Source organism: Pleurodeles waltl, chromosome 3_1 (assembly GCF_031143425.1).
Source record: "Pleurodeles waltl isolate 20211129_DDA chromosome 3_1, aPleWal1.hap1.20221129, whole genome shotgun sequence".
NCBI classification, from domain to species: Eukaryota; Metazoa; Chordata; class Amphibia; order Caudata; family Salamandridae; genus Pleurodeles; species Pleurodeles waltl.
The window spans coordinates 374694721-374708272 of NC_090440.1; the positions used below are offsets into that span (position 1 = coordinate 374694721).

The 13552-nt window shown below is 45.2% G+C and overlaps 1 protein-coding gene across 1 annotated transcript in view; it reads right to left on the minus strand.

Annotated features, from left to right (window-relative positions):
- Nucleotides 1–13552, minus strand: part of HOMER2 (homer scaffold protein 2) — a 519584-nt gene that overhangs the window by 178868 nt on the left and 327164 nt on the right. Inside the window, exon 4 of the mRNA XM_069222560.1 lies at nt 4779–4871. Coding sequence (XP_069078661.1) covers nt 4779–4871 — 93 coding nt within the window. The remainder of the gene's footprint in view (nt 1–4778; nt 4872–13552) is intronic.

The window sequence follows — 13552 nt, forward strand, 5'->3', positions numbered from 1 at the left end:
CCCTGAGACTTCAAACAACAGGAGGCAAGCTCTAGATCAAGCCCTTGGAGATTTCTTCTCAAGATGGAAGGCACACAAAGTCCAGTCTTTGCCCTCTTACTCTGGCAGAAGCAGCACTGCAGGAAAGCTCCACAAAGCACAGTCACAGGCAGGGCAGCACTTCCTCCTCAGCTAACAGCTCTTCTCCAGGCAGAGGTTCCTCTTGATTCCAGAAGTGTTTCTAAAGTCTGTAGATTTGGGTGCCCTTCTTATACCCATTTTAGTCTTTGAAGTCACCTTTCTTCAAAGGGGACTCACACCTACTTGTGAAATCCTGCCTTGCCCAGGCAAGGCCTCAGACACACACCAGGGGGTTGGAGCCGGCATTGTTAGAGGCAGGCACAGTCCTTTCAGATGAGAGTGACCACTCCACCCCTCCCTCCTAGCAGAGATGGCTAATCAGGAAATGCAGGTTACACCCCAGCTCCCTTTGTGTCACTGTCTGGTGTGAGGTGAAAACAACCCAACTGTCAAACTGACCCAGACAGGGAATCCACAAACAAGGCAGAGTCACAGAATGGTTTAAGCAAGAAAATGCTCTTTCTAAAAGTGGCATTTTCAAACGCACAATCTTAAAATCAACTTTACTAAAAGATGTATTTTTAAATTGTGAGCTCAGGGACCCCAAACTCCACATGTCCATCTACTCTCTAGGGGAATCTACGCTTTAATCATATTTAAAGGTAGCCCCCATATTATCCTATGAGAGAGACAGTTCTTGCAACAGTGAAAAACTAATTTAGCAGTATTTCACTGTCAGGACATATAAATCACATTACTATATGTCCTACCTTATCCATACACTGCACCCTGCCCTTGGGGCTACCTAGGGCCTACCTTAGGGGTGCCTTACATGTAAGAAAAGGGAAGGTTTAGGCCTGGCAAGTGGGTACACTTGCCAAGTCGAATTTACAGTGTAAAAATACACACACAGACACTGCAGTGGCAGGTCTGAGACATGATTACAGAGCTACTTATGTGGGTGGCACAACCAGTGCTGCAGGCCCACTAGTAGCATTTGATTTACAGGCCCTGGGCACCTCTAGTGCACTTTACTAGGGACTTACTAGTAAATCAAATATGCCAATCATGGATAAACCACACATACAATTTCACACAGAGAGCATATGCACTTTAGCACTGGTTAGCAGTGGGAAAGTGCTCAGAGTTCAAAAGCCAACAGCGACAGGTCAGAAAAAAATAGGAGGCAGGAGGCAAAAAGACTGGGGATGACCCTGCATAAGCAAAAGTCCAACATCTCCCATCAGCAACTGCTTGGGAAAGTACAGCCCAGACCTCCTTCAGGACCTGTGGCAGCACTTGTGCAACTGTATCCCACAGTGTATGAGAATGACAGCCCCAAAAGCATGTAGTGTTCAGGGGCCGCAATGCCAGGATGGTGAAAGAGATCATCATCTTCCCAAGTGTGTCCAGCCCCTTGGATTCCCTATCCGGGGGTGCAGATGGGAATGTGCCATGGGAGGTAGAGGCCTGGATGGCCAAGCTCCCAGGAGTTGGGTCGGAGGGAGGGGTGGGGTGTTGCACAAGGACACTTGGATCACCCGGGGCAGGGCTATGGCGGTGGGCAACTGTCCTGTTCACAGGAGCCCGTGTGCTAGGTTTGGGGCAGGGACCCAGCAAGACATCCGTAAGGGCTTCATTGAAGGGGAACAGGGGTTCAGAAGAACAAACTCCAGGCTGAAGCACCTCTGTTATGAGTTTAGTCCTGATTGCCACTGAAGACAACTCAGGGTCCAGAACCTCAGCCGCTCCTCTCACCACAACAGAGAACGACGCCCTCTTCTCCGTAGCCACAGTAGAGGGAGAAAGCCTGCCTGTATCTGGGGAGATAGTCACATCACTGGCTTCACCCAAGTTCGTACATCAGGCCACTGATTCTTGAGCTGGTGTTCTTGGAACCCCTCCTATTCCTCACCGTAACATAGCCCATAGGAATAAGGCTCAGGGTCCCACATAAGGGGCAAGGGACCCTGTCAGAGTGGCCCATGTGACTCAGTGTCGGCAATGAGGATGGGCACGGCATTCTCATGGGTGGTTCCAGGAGCACAGAGACCAGCGTCAGGCAAGGTTGAGCTGGTACAACAAACGTTGTTCCAGATTCAAGCATGGATCGCTGGGTGCCCCTCGGAGCCAAAGCTGCCAGCGCAGACCCAGAGGGCCCCCCTTCCAAGTCCATGGGGCCTAAAGGTGCAACAATGGTGTTGGACTGCCCAAAAATGAGGAGCATGGCCTCTCAGAACTCTGAGTTGGGCAGGGGTCGCTCCAGCTCCTGGAAGCTCGGGGAGGCACAGATTGGCCCAGACACAGACTCCACAGATGGAGACTAAGATCGATGATGCTCCTGCTCAAGACCGTGGCTTGGGCAGAGTCAAGCATTAGGCTACCATCAGCTTCAAGGAACGTTCTCTCCAAGCCTTCGGCTGCATGGCCGGACACTCAGAGCACGACTTGGGGTTGTAGTCGCGCTCAAGGCACCAAAGGCACATGAGGTGCGGATCCATCATGGACATCGCTCAATTAAATGATCCCCAGGGCTTGAAACCGGTCTTCCTCAAAGACATCCCTTGACGCGTGAGGAGTTTAACAACTCACAAAACTGACAAAAAGTAAAAAAAGACCAATCAAAGATAACTGAGGGGTAGCTTTTTCTTTGGATCAGCACTGACTGGCATGGAAAGAAAAGAACTGATGTTGGCTCACTGGGGTGGCGCCTATATAGGACCCACAAATTCATATCTGGTGCGGATGATGACAGACGTGGAGTCAATTGAGCCAATGGTGCACAGGGGTACTGCTTGAGAAAAATCTCTGAATCCAGACTGACGCCTGGGTGAAATTCTAAGGTAAGGAACCTCCAACTATATGTCTCTATCAGATATTGCCAACCTATTGGCACACCAAACTAAATATGTACAATGGCAAATAACATGCACAATCCTAAAAGTATGGTTGCCTTCCTGCTCCGGGGATCGCCACATGTTTTTGGCATCCTGCACTGAATGGGTCATGAAGGGATTTGTATTTATATTGTCTCAAAATGGCAGGCACTGGAATGCAGCTGAAGGGAACACAGTTAACAATAAATGAACAGTGCATGCCAATGACCGTCTATGACTTGTATAAAACTTTCAGGACCATATCATGGGCATCAATTGAACCTCATGCAAATGTACATATAAAAGAAGCACCAGTAATTTGAAAAAGATGCCACAATTTAGGTATGTATGTGTTAATCACTTTTGTAAAAAATGTATGGTGTAATATTTTAGTCCCTTAGTAAGAAGCACAATTAGAACCTCATATCGTTGCTGACATAATAGATTCCTTGTTTTTTGTTACTACAGTGGATGAATAATGCAATTGTTTATGTGATATAGAATTATAATTCAGAAAGATGCACTAGATCTGTAGTCATATTGCTAAAAAAGTCAATGAATACCTTTGGCACTTCCCCTTGTCCTATATCTAAACCACGGGACATAAGATACAAAATTTCTAAGAAGTACAAAATAAATCCATCAACTTTACATGATACATGGTATAATTTATTGGTGAGCAAGTGCAACATTAGGTAGAGTAAAAAGACCACCAGTTTTTAGCTTGTAAACATAGGTGTAAGATGAGAACCTATTAATGAACTTTAATATGAAGCAAAGTTCTACAAACTAATATACGTCTATTGAATTTGTATGTCTCAAAAAAGAAGTCTAGATGTATGATAGGAAGGTGTAGGTAGCATTTTGAGACTTTCATAATGAAACAAAGTATGACAATCATACATTTCAGTTTTGTTGTGTAAAAGTTGTAATTTGCAATATGATACAAGTACAGCCCTGGGGAAGCAGGATCACTACAAAACGCAAGTTGGCTAGAATATCTGAAACATAAACTGGAAATGATACCAAAGAAATACAATTTACTTATGGATTTATCATAATTACTGTTTGTATTTTAAATAAAAGCTTTAAGGTTCCTCTGTAACATTAAGAGATTCAGGCCATCATTATGAGTGTGGTGGTCCGACCGCCACATTACAACCGTGGCGGACCCTTCCAGGTCTAAACGCCGGCATGGCCAGGTTGCCGCCAGTCAACAGCCTGGCGGTCATAATCCACCAGGGCAGCGCTGCAAGCAGCAATGTCCACCAGATTACGAGTCACCTTTCCGCCAGTTTTGAGTGGCAGTCGGTCCGCCATGCAAAGCCCGACGTAAAAGGGGTGTCGGAGGCCTCTGCACTGCACTTGGCATGGGCAGTGAAGGGGTCCCCATAGACAGCCCTGTCGCGCTTTTCACTGCCTGAATTATGGGCAGTGAAAAGTGCAGCGGGTGCTGTCACACCTGAAGCACCGCAGCATTGCCGGCAACTCCCTTATGAGCAGGTGTCAATGTTGTGGTGTGTTTCCGCCGCAGTCCCAGCAGCAAACTCTTAATAGGGCACGCATAGCCAGTCATCCAGACACAGGACTTTAGTGGGTGGCGGAGTCATCATGAGCCCCTCAGTTTGTGTTGGAAGAGCACCAAGACGGAGCATGGTGGCTAATCTAGAGAATTCCATAGAGCTGAACCCAATACTTCACACATCTTTCCCTCCTTTGAACAAATACAAAAATATGGCTGTTCCTTGTTAAGGGATTTTAAAATTCCTATATTACCAAGAAAATGTCTTGACATTAGGGGCATCTTGCAGACTCGGACCTCTATTATTATATAAAACTTACTTGGGAATGATTGCTTGAGGTTTCAGCTTTTTCTTGAGATTTTTCTCTGGCCAATCTAGCAGCTTCCTTCACTTCTTGAAATTTTTCTGCAAACTAAAACGTAAGAGAGGGAATTACAAGGAGTACTTATCTGTACCAAGGCAAGAAGGTGTTTCAATATTGTTCACAGCACACTAACATTTTATCATCTTATTACTTTGGACAGCACTTCAGTAAAATGGCTCGCTGAATCATTCAATACAGAAATACAAACTACTGAACTGAGATCAGACAAAACAATCAAACCCTGCAAAATAATAAAAAATCAAAAACAGCTATTTCCTTAAATTCATAGTAATAATCTTGCTGCAAACTCACTTATTAAATACTACTGAAGTTTGATACTTCATGTAGAAAGTAAAAATCGAGAGATCATAATATTTGCAGTGACCATTCTTTCCTCTATATGACACACTGAGCAAGAAAATAATTCATTTTAAGATTCAGCACAGTCTGGACACTTAGAATATCTGCCAGACTAGCTTGTAGAGGACTCCCAATACCTGGGTGAAAGGTTCTAGTGGTAACATGCCAATTGGAATTTAATGTACAATGTTTTCACCATCCATGGCTCTACAGAATTGTAACAAAATGGGTTCATAAACAGACCAGATTTTTCGCTTTTTGGTCACCTGGTTTCTGACTTTCTAATGAGTTCTGAGGCTCACAACTGATGACTCACAGTAAACGGACGTCACATGTGACTGTGCAGCACGTATGCACATGTGAGGGCTGCACACATGACACTACCATTGTGCGAAGCTCTGTAACTGCACAGGTAACCTGGTGCAGAGGGGTTAGATACTGACCTGGGGTAGGCCTGACATTAATAGTGGAGAATCATAGCGAAAGTCTGAAAGTCAGTGTGGTTTACTCTTCCTCTGCAGTAACACATTATTATACCTACAGGGGAAAAAATGCTTTAGAGTGCAGGTTTGCTTCTCTTTGGCCTACAAAGTGTGTCCATCAACGTATCAAACTTGGGCAAAGGGTATCTGTAGGAAGTTGTCTCTGTATATACTATCTCAAAGTGAAAGATAGAGTGCAGAGTCCAAGGGTTCCCCTTAGAGATTGACAGTGGCAAAATTAGATAATACTAATGCTCTATTTTGTGGTAGTGTGGTCGAGCAGCAGGCTTATCAGAGGGTAGTGTTAAGCATAAGTTGTACACACACAGGCAATAAATGAGAAAACACACTCAAAGACTTAACTCCAGATCAATAGGTTTTTATATAGAAAAATATTTTCTTAATTTATTTTAGAACCACAAGATTAAAAATTCAGGTAAGTACATAAATTGTAAAGGTACTTGGCATAGGTAAATATGGAACTTTGAATGAAAACAGTAATGTACACAGTTTTGGCAAAAATGGCAATAAGCTATTTTAAATGTGGACATTGCAAAAATCAACAGTTCCTGGGGAAGGTAAGTATTGGTTAGTTTTTGAGGTAAGTAAAGCACTTACAAGTTCAGTCTCCAGGGCATAGACAGCCCACCGTTGGGGGTTCAATTTAACCCCTAACACCCAGCACCAGCAACACAGAGCCGGTCAGGTGCAGAGGTCAAAGTAGGGCCAAAATACCATAGGCGCCTATGGAGAATAGGGGGGCTTAGGTTCCAGTCTGCTAGCAGGTAAGTACTTGCGTGCTCGGGGAGCAGACCAGGGGGTGTTTGTAGAGCTCTGGGGGGGGAGGTCACAAACAGGCAAACAAAATACACCCTCAGCGGCACAGGGGTGGCCGGGTGTAGTGTGTGAAGTAGGTGTCGGGATTCAGATAGGAATCAATGGAGAGACCTGGGGCAGCAGGCAGGGCACAGGGGGGCTGCTCAGGTCAGCCACCAACTGAGCAGGGATGAGGGCCGCCTGCTGGCCCACTCCTGCACCGGTAGTTGGTTTCTCTCGGGACTGGGGGCTGCGGTGCATTTCTTCTAGGCGTCGGGTTTCTTTGTTACCGGGCAGTTGCGATCAGGGGGAGGCTCTGGATCCTCTCTGCAGGCATCGCTGTGGGGGTGCAGGGAGGTCGACTTAGGGTGTTCACGTCGTTGGAGTCGCCTGGGGGTCTTCTCTACAGTGTTGGTTCTTCTGGACACGAGCCGGGGGAATGGGGTGCAGAGTATTGGGGACTCACGCTTCCTGGGTGAGGCTGGAGTCCCTTTAAAGATGGTTGTTTCTAGGACAGAGCCGCTGTCCACTAGAGTTTCTTGGTCCTTTGGGTGCAGGTCAGTCCTCAGAGGTCGCTGGTCCTGCTGGATGCGTCACTGTGCAGGTTCTTTGAGTCTGGAGACAGGCCGGTAGGGCCCGGGCCAAGTCAGTTGTCGTCTCCGTCATCTCTGCGGGGCTTTCAGGTCAGCAGTCCTTGTTTCAGGTTGCAGGAATCTCCTTTCCTGGGTTCAGGGTCACCCCTAAATACTCAATTTAGGGGAGTGTTTAGGTCTGGGGGGCTGTAGCCAATGGCTACTGTCCTCGAGGGTGGCTACACCCTCTTTGTGCCTCCTCCCGGTGGGGAGGGGGGCACATCCATAATCCTATTGGGGGGAATCCTTCAAAACAAGATGGAGGATTTCCTAAGGCAGGGGTCATCTCTGCTGAGGACACCTTAGGGGCTGTCCTGACTGGAGGGTGACTCCTTGTTTTTCTCACTATCTCCTCCGGACTTGCCGCCAAAAGTGGGGGCATGTCCGGAGGGGCTGACATCTCCACTAGCTGGATTGCCCTGGGGCCCTGTAACACCAAGCTTGAGCCTTTGAGGCTCACTGCCAAGTGTTACACTTCCTGCCTGGTGAGGTGTGAAGGACCTCCACCCAGTACAGGCTTTGTTCCTGGCCACGGAGTGACAAAGGCACTCACCCCATGTGGCCAAAAACCCATCTGGATGTGGCAGTCCGGCAGAAACTGGTCAGCCTAGCACTAGTAGTTAGGTAGCTATACAAGGGGCATCTCTAAGATGCCCTCTGTGTGCATTTCTCAATAATTCCCACACTGGCATCAGTGTGGATTTAGACGTTTGATACCAAACTTCCCAGTATTCAGTGTAACCATTATGGAACTGTGGAGTTCGTGTTTGACAAACTCCCAGACCATATACCTTTATGGCTACCCTGCACTTACAATGTTTAAGGTTTGGCTTAGATACTGCAGGGGGATAGTGCTCCTGCAATTATTCCCTCACCTGTGGTATAGTGCACCCTGCCTTAGGGTTGTAAGGCCTTACCTATGCCACAGACAGTGGGTTGTGGGCATGGCACTCTGAGGGGAGTGCCATGTCGACTTAGTCATTTTCTCCCCACCACCACACACAAGCTGTGAGGCACTGTGCATGTGCTGAGTGATGGGTCCCAAGGGTGGCATAATACATGCTGCAGCCCTTAGAGACCTTCCCTGATCACAAGGGACTTATCTGTGTGCAAGGGCTGTGCCAATTGTGGAGACAAAGGTATAGTTTAGGGAAATAATCCTGTTGCTGGGGCCTGGATAGCAGGGTCCCAGCACACTTTCAATCATAACTAGCATCAACAAAAGGCAAAAAGTTAGGGGGTAACCATGCCATCAGAGGCATTTTCCTGCAGTATCCAAGAAGATATCTGTACATTTTATGGGCCATCTAGAATGGTCATATTTTCCTGGCTCAGGTCAGGATCAGAGCCCAGGGAGGTCCACTCAGGGTGTCCACGTTGTTGGAGTTACCAGGGGGTACTCTCTGAGGTGCATGGAGTGGGAGTCCCTCCCCAGAGCTCCAGAGACCCAGGGATCTCAACCCCCAGGCTAACTTTTGCACTATGAGGGTCTGTGTCCTCATCTGCAATCTCCCACAATCAAAAGAAGTTGGGGGAGTACTGTTGTGGCCTGCCCCTAAAAAGCAAGGAAAGGGCCCCACAACCCCAACTCCTGAGAGAGTGAGCCCAGTCACTCTCCCCAAAAGAGGAGGAGGGCCCGGGACTCCATCTCCAGGCCCACAAGGATCGAGGGTGAGAGCCACTGTGCTCAGCCAGATTTAATGGGCCTGCTCCACTCCCCTTGACCATGTCTGGAAGGAGAGGGTGGTCACTACATGGAAGACTGAGTTCAGCCAGGAGCAGGCTGTGGAGGAGCGCTGCAGGCTCTCCGAGCAGCCAAGGAGAACACTGGCCGGACGGGGAGCTGGCTGGGGCACCCAATGAATGGAGGAATTCGGGGTGACCAGAAAGGACTGGGCACCCCACTCCTAAAATAAAAAATAAAAAAAATAAAAATAAAAAAAGAGAAAAGAGGAGAAAAAAAAGGAAAGCTGTGCAGCATTGGGCCACACACGACCACAAAGAAAAGCAACTGGAGGGGCCGAATTAAAAATCCTGCTTCCTGCAAATGAGCGACCCCATAAGGCATCCCCCCCCATCCCTCACAGATCCTTCAGAAGGCACTGACCCTGGGTTTACAGGGCCTAAGAATGGATGACCAATCTAGGATTTTCTTCATTTTTAAGTACTCCCAATGCTCTACAGCTGGAAATGCAGACCCCTCTAGGGCCTGGTACTATGGCTGCATTCCTTGTGCCATGAAAGTGTATAAGAAAGGCACAGACCTATGTTTTATGTTTGGATCATGCTTTTTATTTGTCAGGAGTGTTGGTGCTGACGGTAATGACCATTCCTGAAAGGCTGCAATGCTTTATTAATTATAATGTATGCCCATGGGTAGAAGGCTTACTTATGATTGTAGATGGATTATTGATAATGAAGTCCGTGAAGGAATGTAGCATTTTTACATGCAATTCTGGCCATTAAGTGTAGTAAAATGGACCCAATGTAAAGCAACACCCCCTATATGGTTTTGTACTGTATTGTACAGCAAATGGGGTACTGTGATTGTTTTAAGGATCGTAATGTTGTGAAACGTATTTCCAACAGCCTTGGGCATATTTGTAAATTACTGTGGTGTATTGTGGTGTATTCTGTAATGTGTGTATAAAGGTACTTCTCCTTTCCTGAAGAAAAAGCACAGACTGGACAATCATTTATTGAGTGTTATTACTGCGTACTAGCAAATGGTGATTACTAGCCCACATCACCTCCATTGAGTAGCACTACGTCTGCTCTGCTCAATGCCAAGAGAGTCAAACGCTATAATGGGGTGTTTGTTCCCCCAGTGAAGGGGTGAATGTGGACAAATCACTTGTAAGGAAAGGGACTACAGGGAGTGCAGAATTATTAGGCAAGTTGTATTTTTGAGGATTAATTTTATTATTGAACAACAACCATGTTCTCAATGAACCCAAAAAACTCATTAATATCAAAGCTGAATATTTTTGGAAGTAGTTTTTAGTTTGTTTTTAGTTTTAGCTATGTTAGGGGGATATCTGTGTGTGCAGGTGACTATTACTGTGCATAATTATTAGGCAACTTAACAAAAAAAAAATATATGCCCATTTCAATTATTTATTATTACCAGTGAAACCAATATAACATCTCAACATTCACAAATATACATTTCTGACATTCAAAAACAAAACAAAAACAAATCAGTGACCAATATAGCCACCTTTCTTTGCAAGGACACTCAAAAGCCTGCCATCCATGGATTCTGTCAGTGTTTTGATCTGTTCACCATCAACATTGCGTGCAGCAGCAACCACAGCCTCCCAGACACTGTTCAGAGAGGTGTACTGTTTTCCCTCCTTGTAAATCTCACATTTGATGATGGACCACAGGTTCTCAATGGGGTTCAGATCAGGTGAACAAGGAGGCCATGTCATTAGATTTCCTTCTTTTATACCCTTTCTTGCCAGCCACGCTGTGGAGTACTTGGACGCGTGTGATGGAGCATTGTCCTGCATGAAAATCATGTTTTTCTTGAAGGATGCAGACTTCTTCCTGTACCACTGCTTGAAGAAGGTGTCTTCCAGGAACTGGCAGTAGGACTGGGAGTTGAGCTTGACTCCATCCTCAACCCGAAAAGGCCCCACAAGCTCATCTTTGATGATACCAGCCCAAACCAGTACTCCACCTCCACCTTGCTGGCTTCTGAGTCGGACTGGAGCTCTCTGCCCTTTACCAATCCAGCCACGGGCCCATCCATCTGGCCCATCAAGACTCACTCTCATTTCATCAGTCCATAAAACCTTAGAAAAATCAGTCTTGAGATATTTATTGGCCCAGTCTTGATGTTTCAGCTTGTGTGTCTTGTTCAGTGGTGGTCGTCTTTCAGCCTTTCTTACCTTGGCCATGTCTCTGAGTATTGCACACCTTGTGCTTTTGGGCACTCCAGTGATGTTGCAGCTCTGAAATATGGCCGAACTGGTGGCAAGTGGCATCGTGGCAGCTGCACGCTTGACTTTTCTCAGTTCATGGGCAGTTATTTTGCGCCTTGGTTTTTCCACACGCTTCTTGCGACCCTGTTGACTATTTTGAATGAAACGCTTGATTGTTCGATGATCACGCTTCAGAAGCTTTGCAATTTTAAGAGTGCTGCATCCCTCTGCAAGATATCTCACTATTTTTGACTTTTCGGAGCCTGTCAAGTCCTTCTTTTGACCCATTTTGCCAAAGGAAAGGAAGTTGCCTAATAATTATGCACACCTGATATAGGGTGTTGATGTCATTAGACCACACCCCTTCTCATTACAGAGATGCACATCACCTAATATGCTTAATTGGTAGTAGGCTTTCGAGCCTATACAGCTTGGAGTAAGACAACATGCATAAAGAGGATGATGTGGTCAAAATACTAATTTGCCTAATAATTTTGCACTCCCTGTATAGTTGTATGGCACGCACAAGTATTTAAATCTGGGTCAAACAAGAGCTCACTTCTGAATGATAAAAAATGAATACCTTGTGAATAACCCATGCCTTTATTAGTCTTCAGTTTTATATTAAGCCAGTTCGTATGCACATATTTTATAGCATGAGAAGCCCCAAAAGGGATCCATTCAGGAGATGACCACAAACTTGTGAAAGAATTTACAGACTTACTCAAACCAGTCTGAAATTGGTCTCTCCCACCTGGTACAAAGCATCACTCAAAGCACCTCTATAATGTGTCAGTTCAATAGTGCTCCAAATTCTAGTCTGATGTCAAATAGGCCTATGCTTGCTAAGGATATGTTCTTTTTCAGTCCAGTTTATAAAGTACAGGGACTCTAAGGCCATGTCAGGAGTGGTTTTAAAAACAAAATTAATGTTTTTAAAACCCCAAATTTCTAAACCAAATGAAGCAGAGGTTTGAGTAGGCCTGGACAAACTGTTAATTACGGTGGAGTAATGAGTTAATTTCGCCTTATTCTTGTAAAGAAAAGGTACAGAAAATTACGTGATTACACAAGTTTGCATAATTTCTGCGTAAATGTGGGCAAAAATGTCTACCCAAGAGCTCAGGAACAGAGCTCAAGAGGCTGCTGGATGTTGCTATTCCTGTTCTGTTACATGTAGCGTTATTTTCTTAGTGCAAAACATGAAGATACATTTTGCGCTAAGAAAATGGGGCTAAATGCAGTTAGGCTTCCTAAGTAAAATTTGCACATTTTGCTGTCATTTTGGAAATTATGCAAGTTAGCCTAATTTTGACCTTGTACGCTTCAAGCAATGTTGATATGGCACACCCTGGAGCTGAGATAATCAACCTTGCAAGGATTTTCGGTGTGGTACCACTTAAGCCAACAGGAGGATATTTTATTGAATTATTTCTAAAATACCTCCTTATGCACAGCCAAAAACAGGCAATATGAGTTCCTTTCATTACAGCATCAGTTAGAAAACTAATATAGACACCCCAAATCCAAGGTTTGGGCTTCTTAAGGTCAGCTGATATTCTGGCTTGGCCCGGCACCACGCCCTATTTTGACTCTGAATAGCATATGACATCCTGCAATGTGAGTAGTATTTGCCTTTCACCTCCTGTAGCCCATGAGAAGTTGAACTCCACGCGCATGATGGTAACATTAATGTACATATATCAGAACGAACACTACATATACCAGCTCTCCTTTGTTAAATGGGACAGGGACTTGCTGACAATGGTCCTATTACCACTGAAGAAATGTTCTTGTATCACTGACTCAAACTCCTGCTAACAGTGCAGACCACTGTCTACTTTAAGCCATTTTTTTTTTTTTTTTTTAACAACCTTTTGCAGGTCTTTCTAACACGCCTTGCATCTTCTGTGATGGTTGATTTTAAAAATGCCAGTGCATCTGACTTTCCTTTATTACATTCCTTGTTCTCTCAATTATGTATACGTCCCACTTTGACTAAACCATGTTCCTCAAATTTTAAGGTAAACTGTGCAGTTAGCTCATTCATTTCATTGTGAACACGTAAAAGTTGGTTCTTACTTTAGAGAAGTTCATGGTGATAAAAAAAAAAAACACTTCAAGATACACAATTGATGGCTCATGGTCACATTTTGCTCATTAACTACCACCATGACATTTGTCAGATGACAGTGTTTCATTTACCATTAATTAATGCAATTTCGACACTGTCCAGACTACTAAGCTAACAGTAGGATGTGATCCGAGATGTTCTACCATTACAGGCTCACAACTCTTGTGACAGACTCCGAATTGGTGCGAGACTAAGGTGAAAAAAACAAAGCATTTGCTGCTGATGTGGTGGCATTTATGACGAGTTCAAATACAGGCAGGGCTGTCTCGGACAAAACTTACAAAAATTGCGTACAGTTAAATGGAGCAATAGTTACACCGGTCATTCACACTGCTTTTGAATGGCAAAAAGCAGTGGCAGCTGATTCTAGCATATG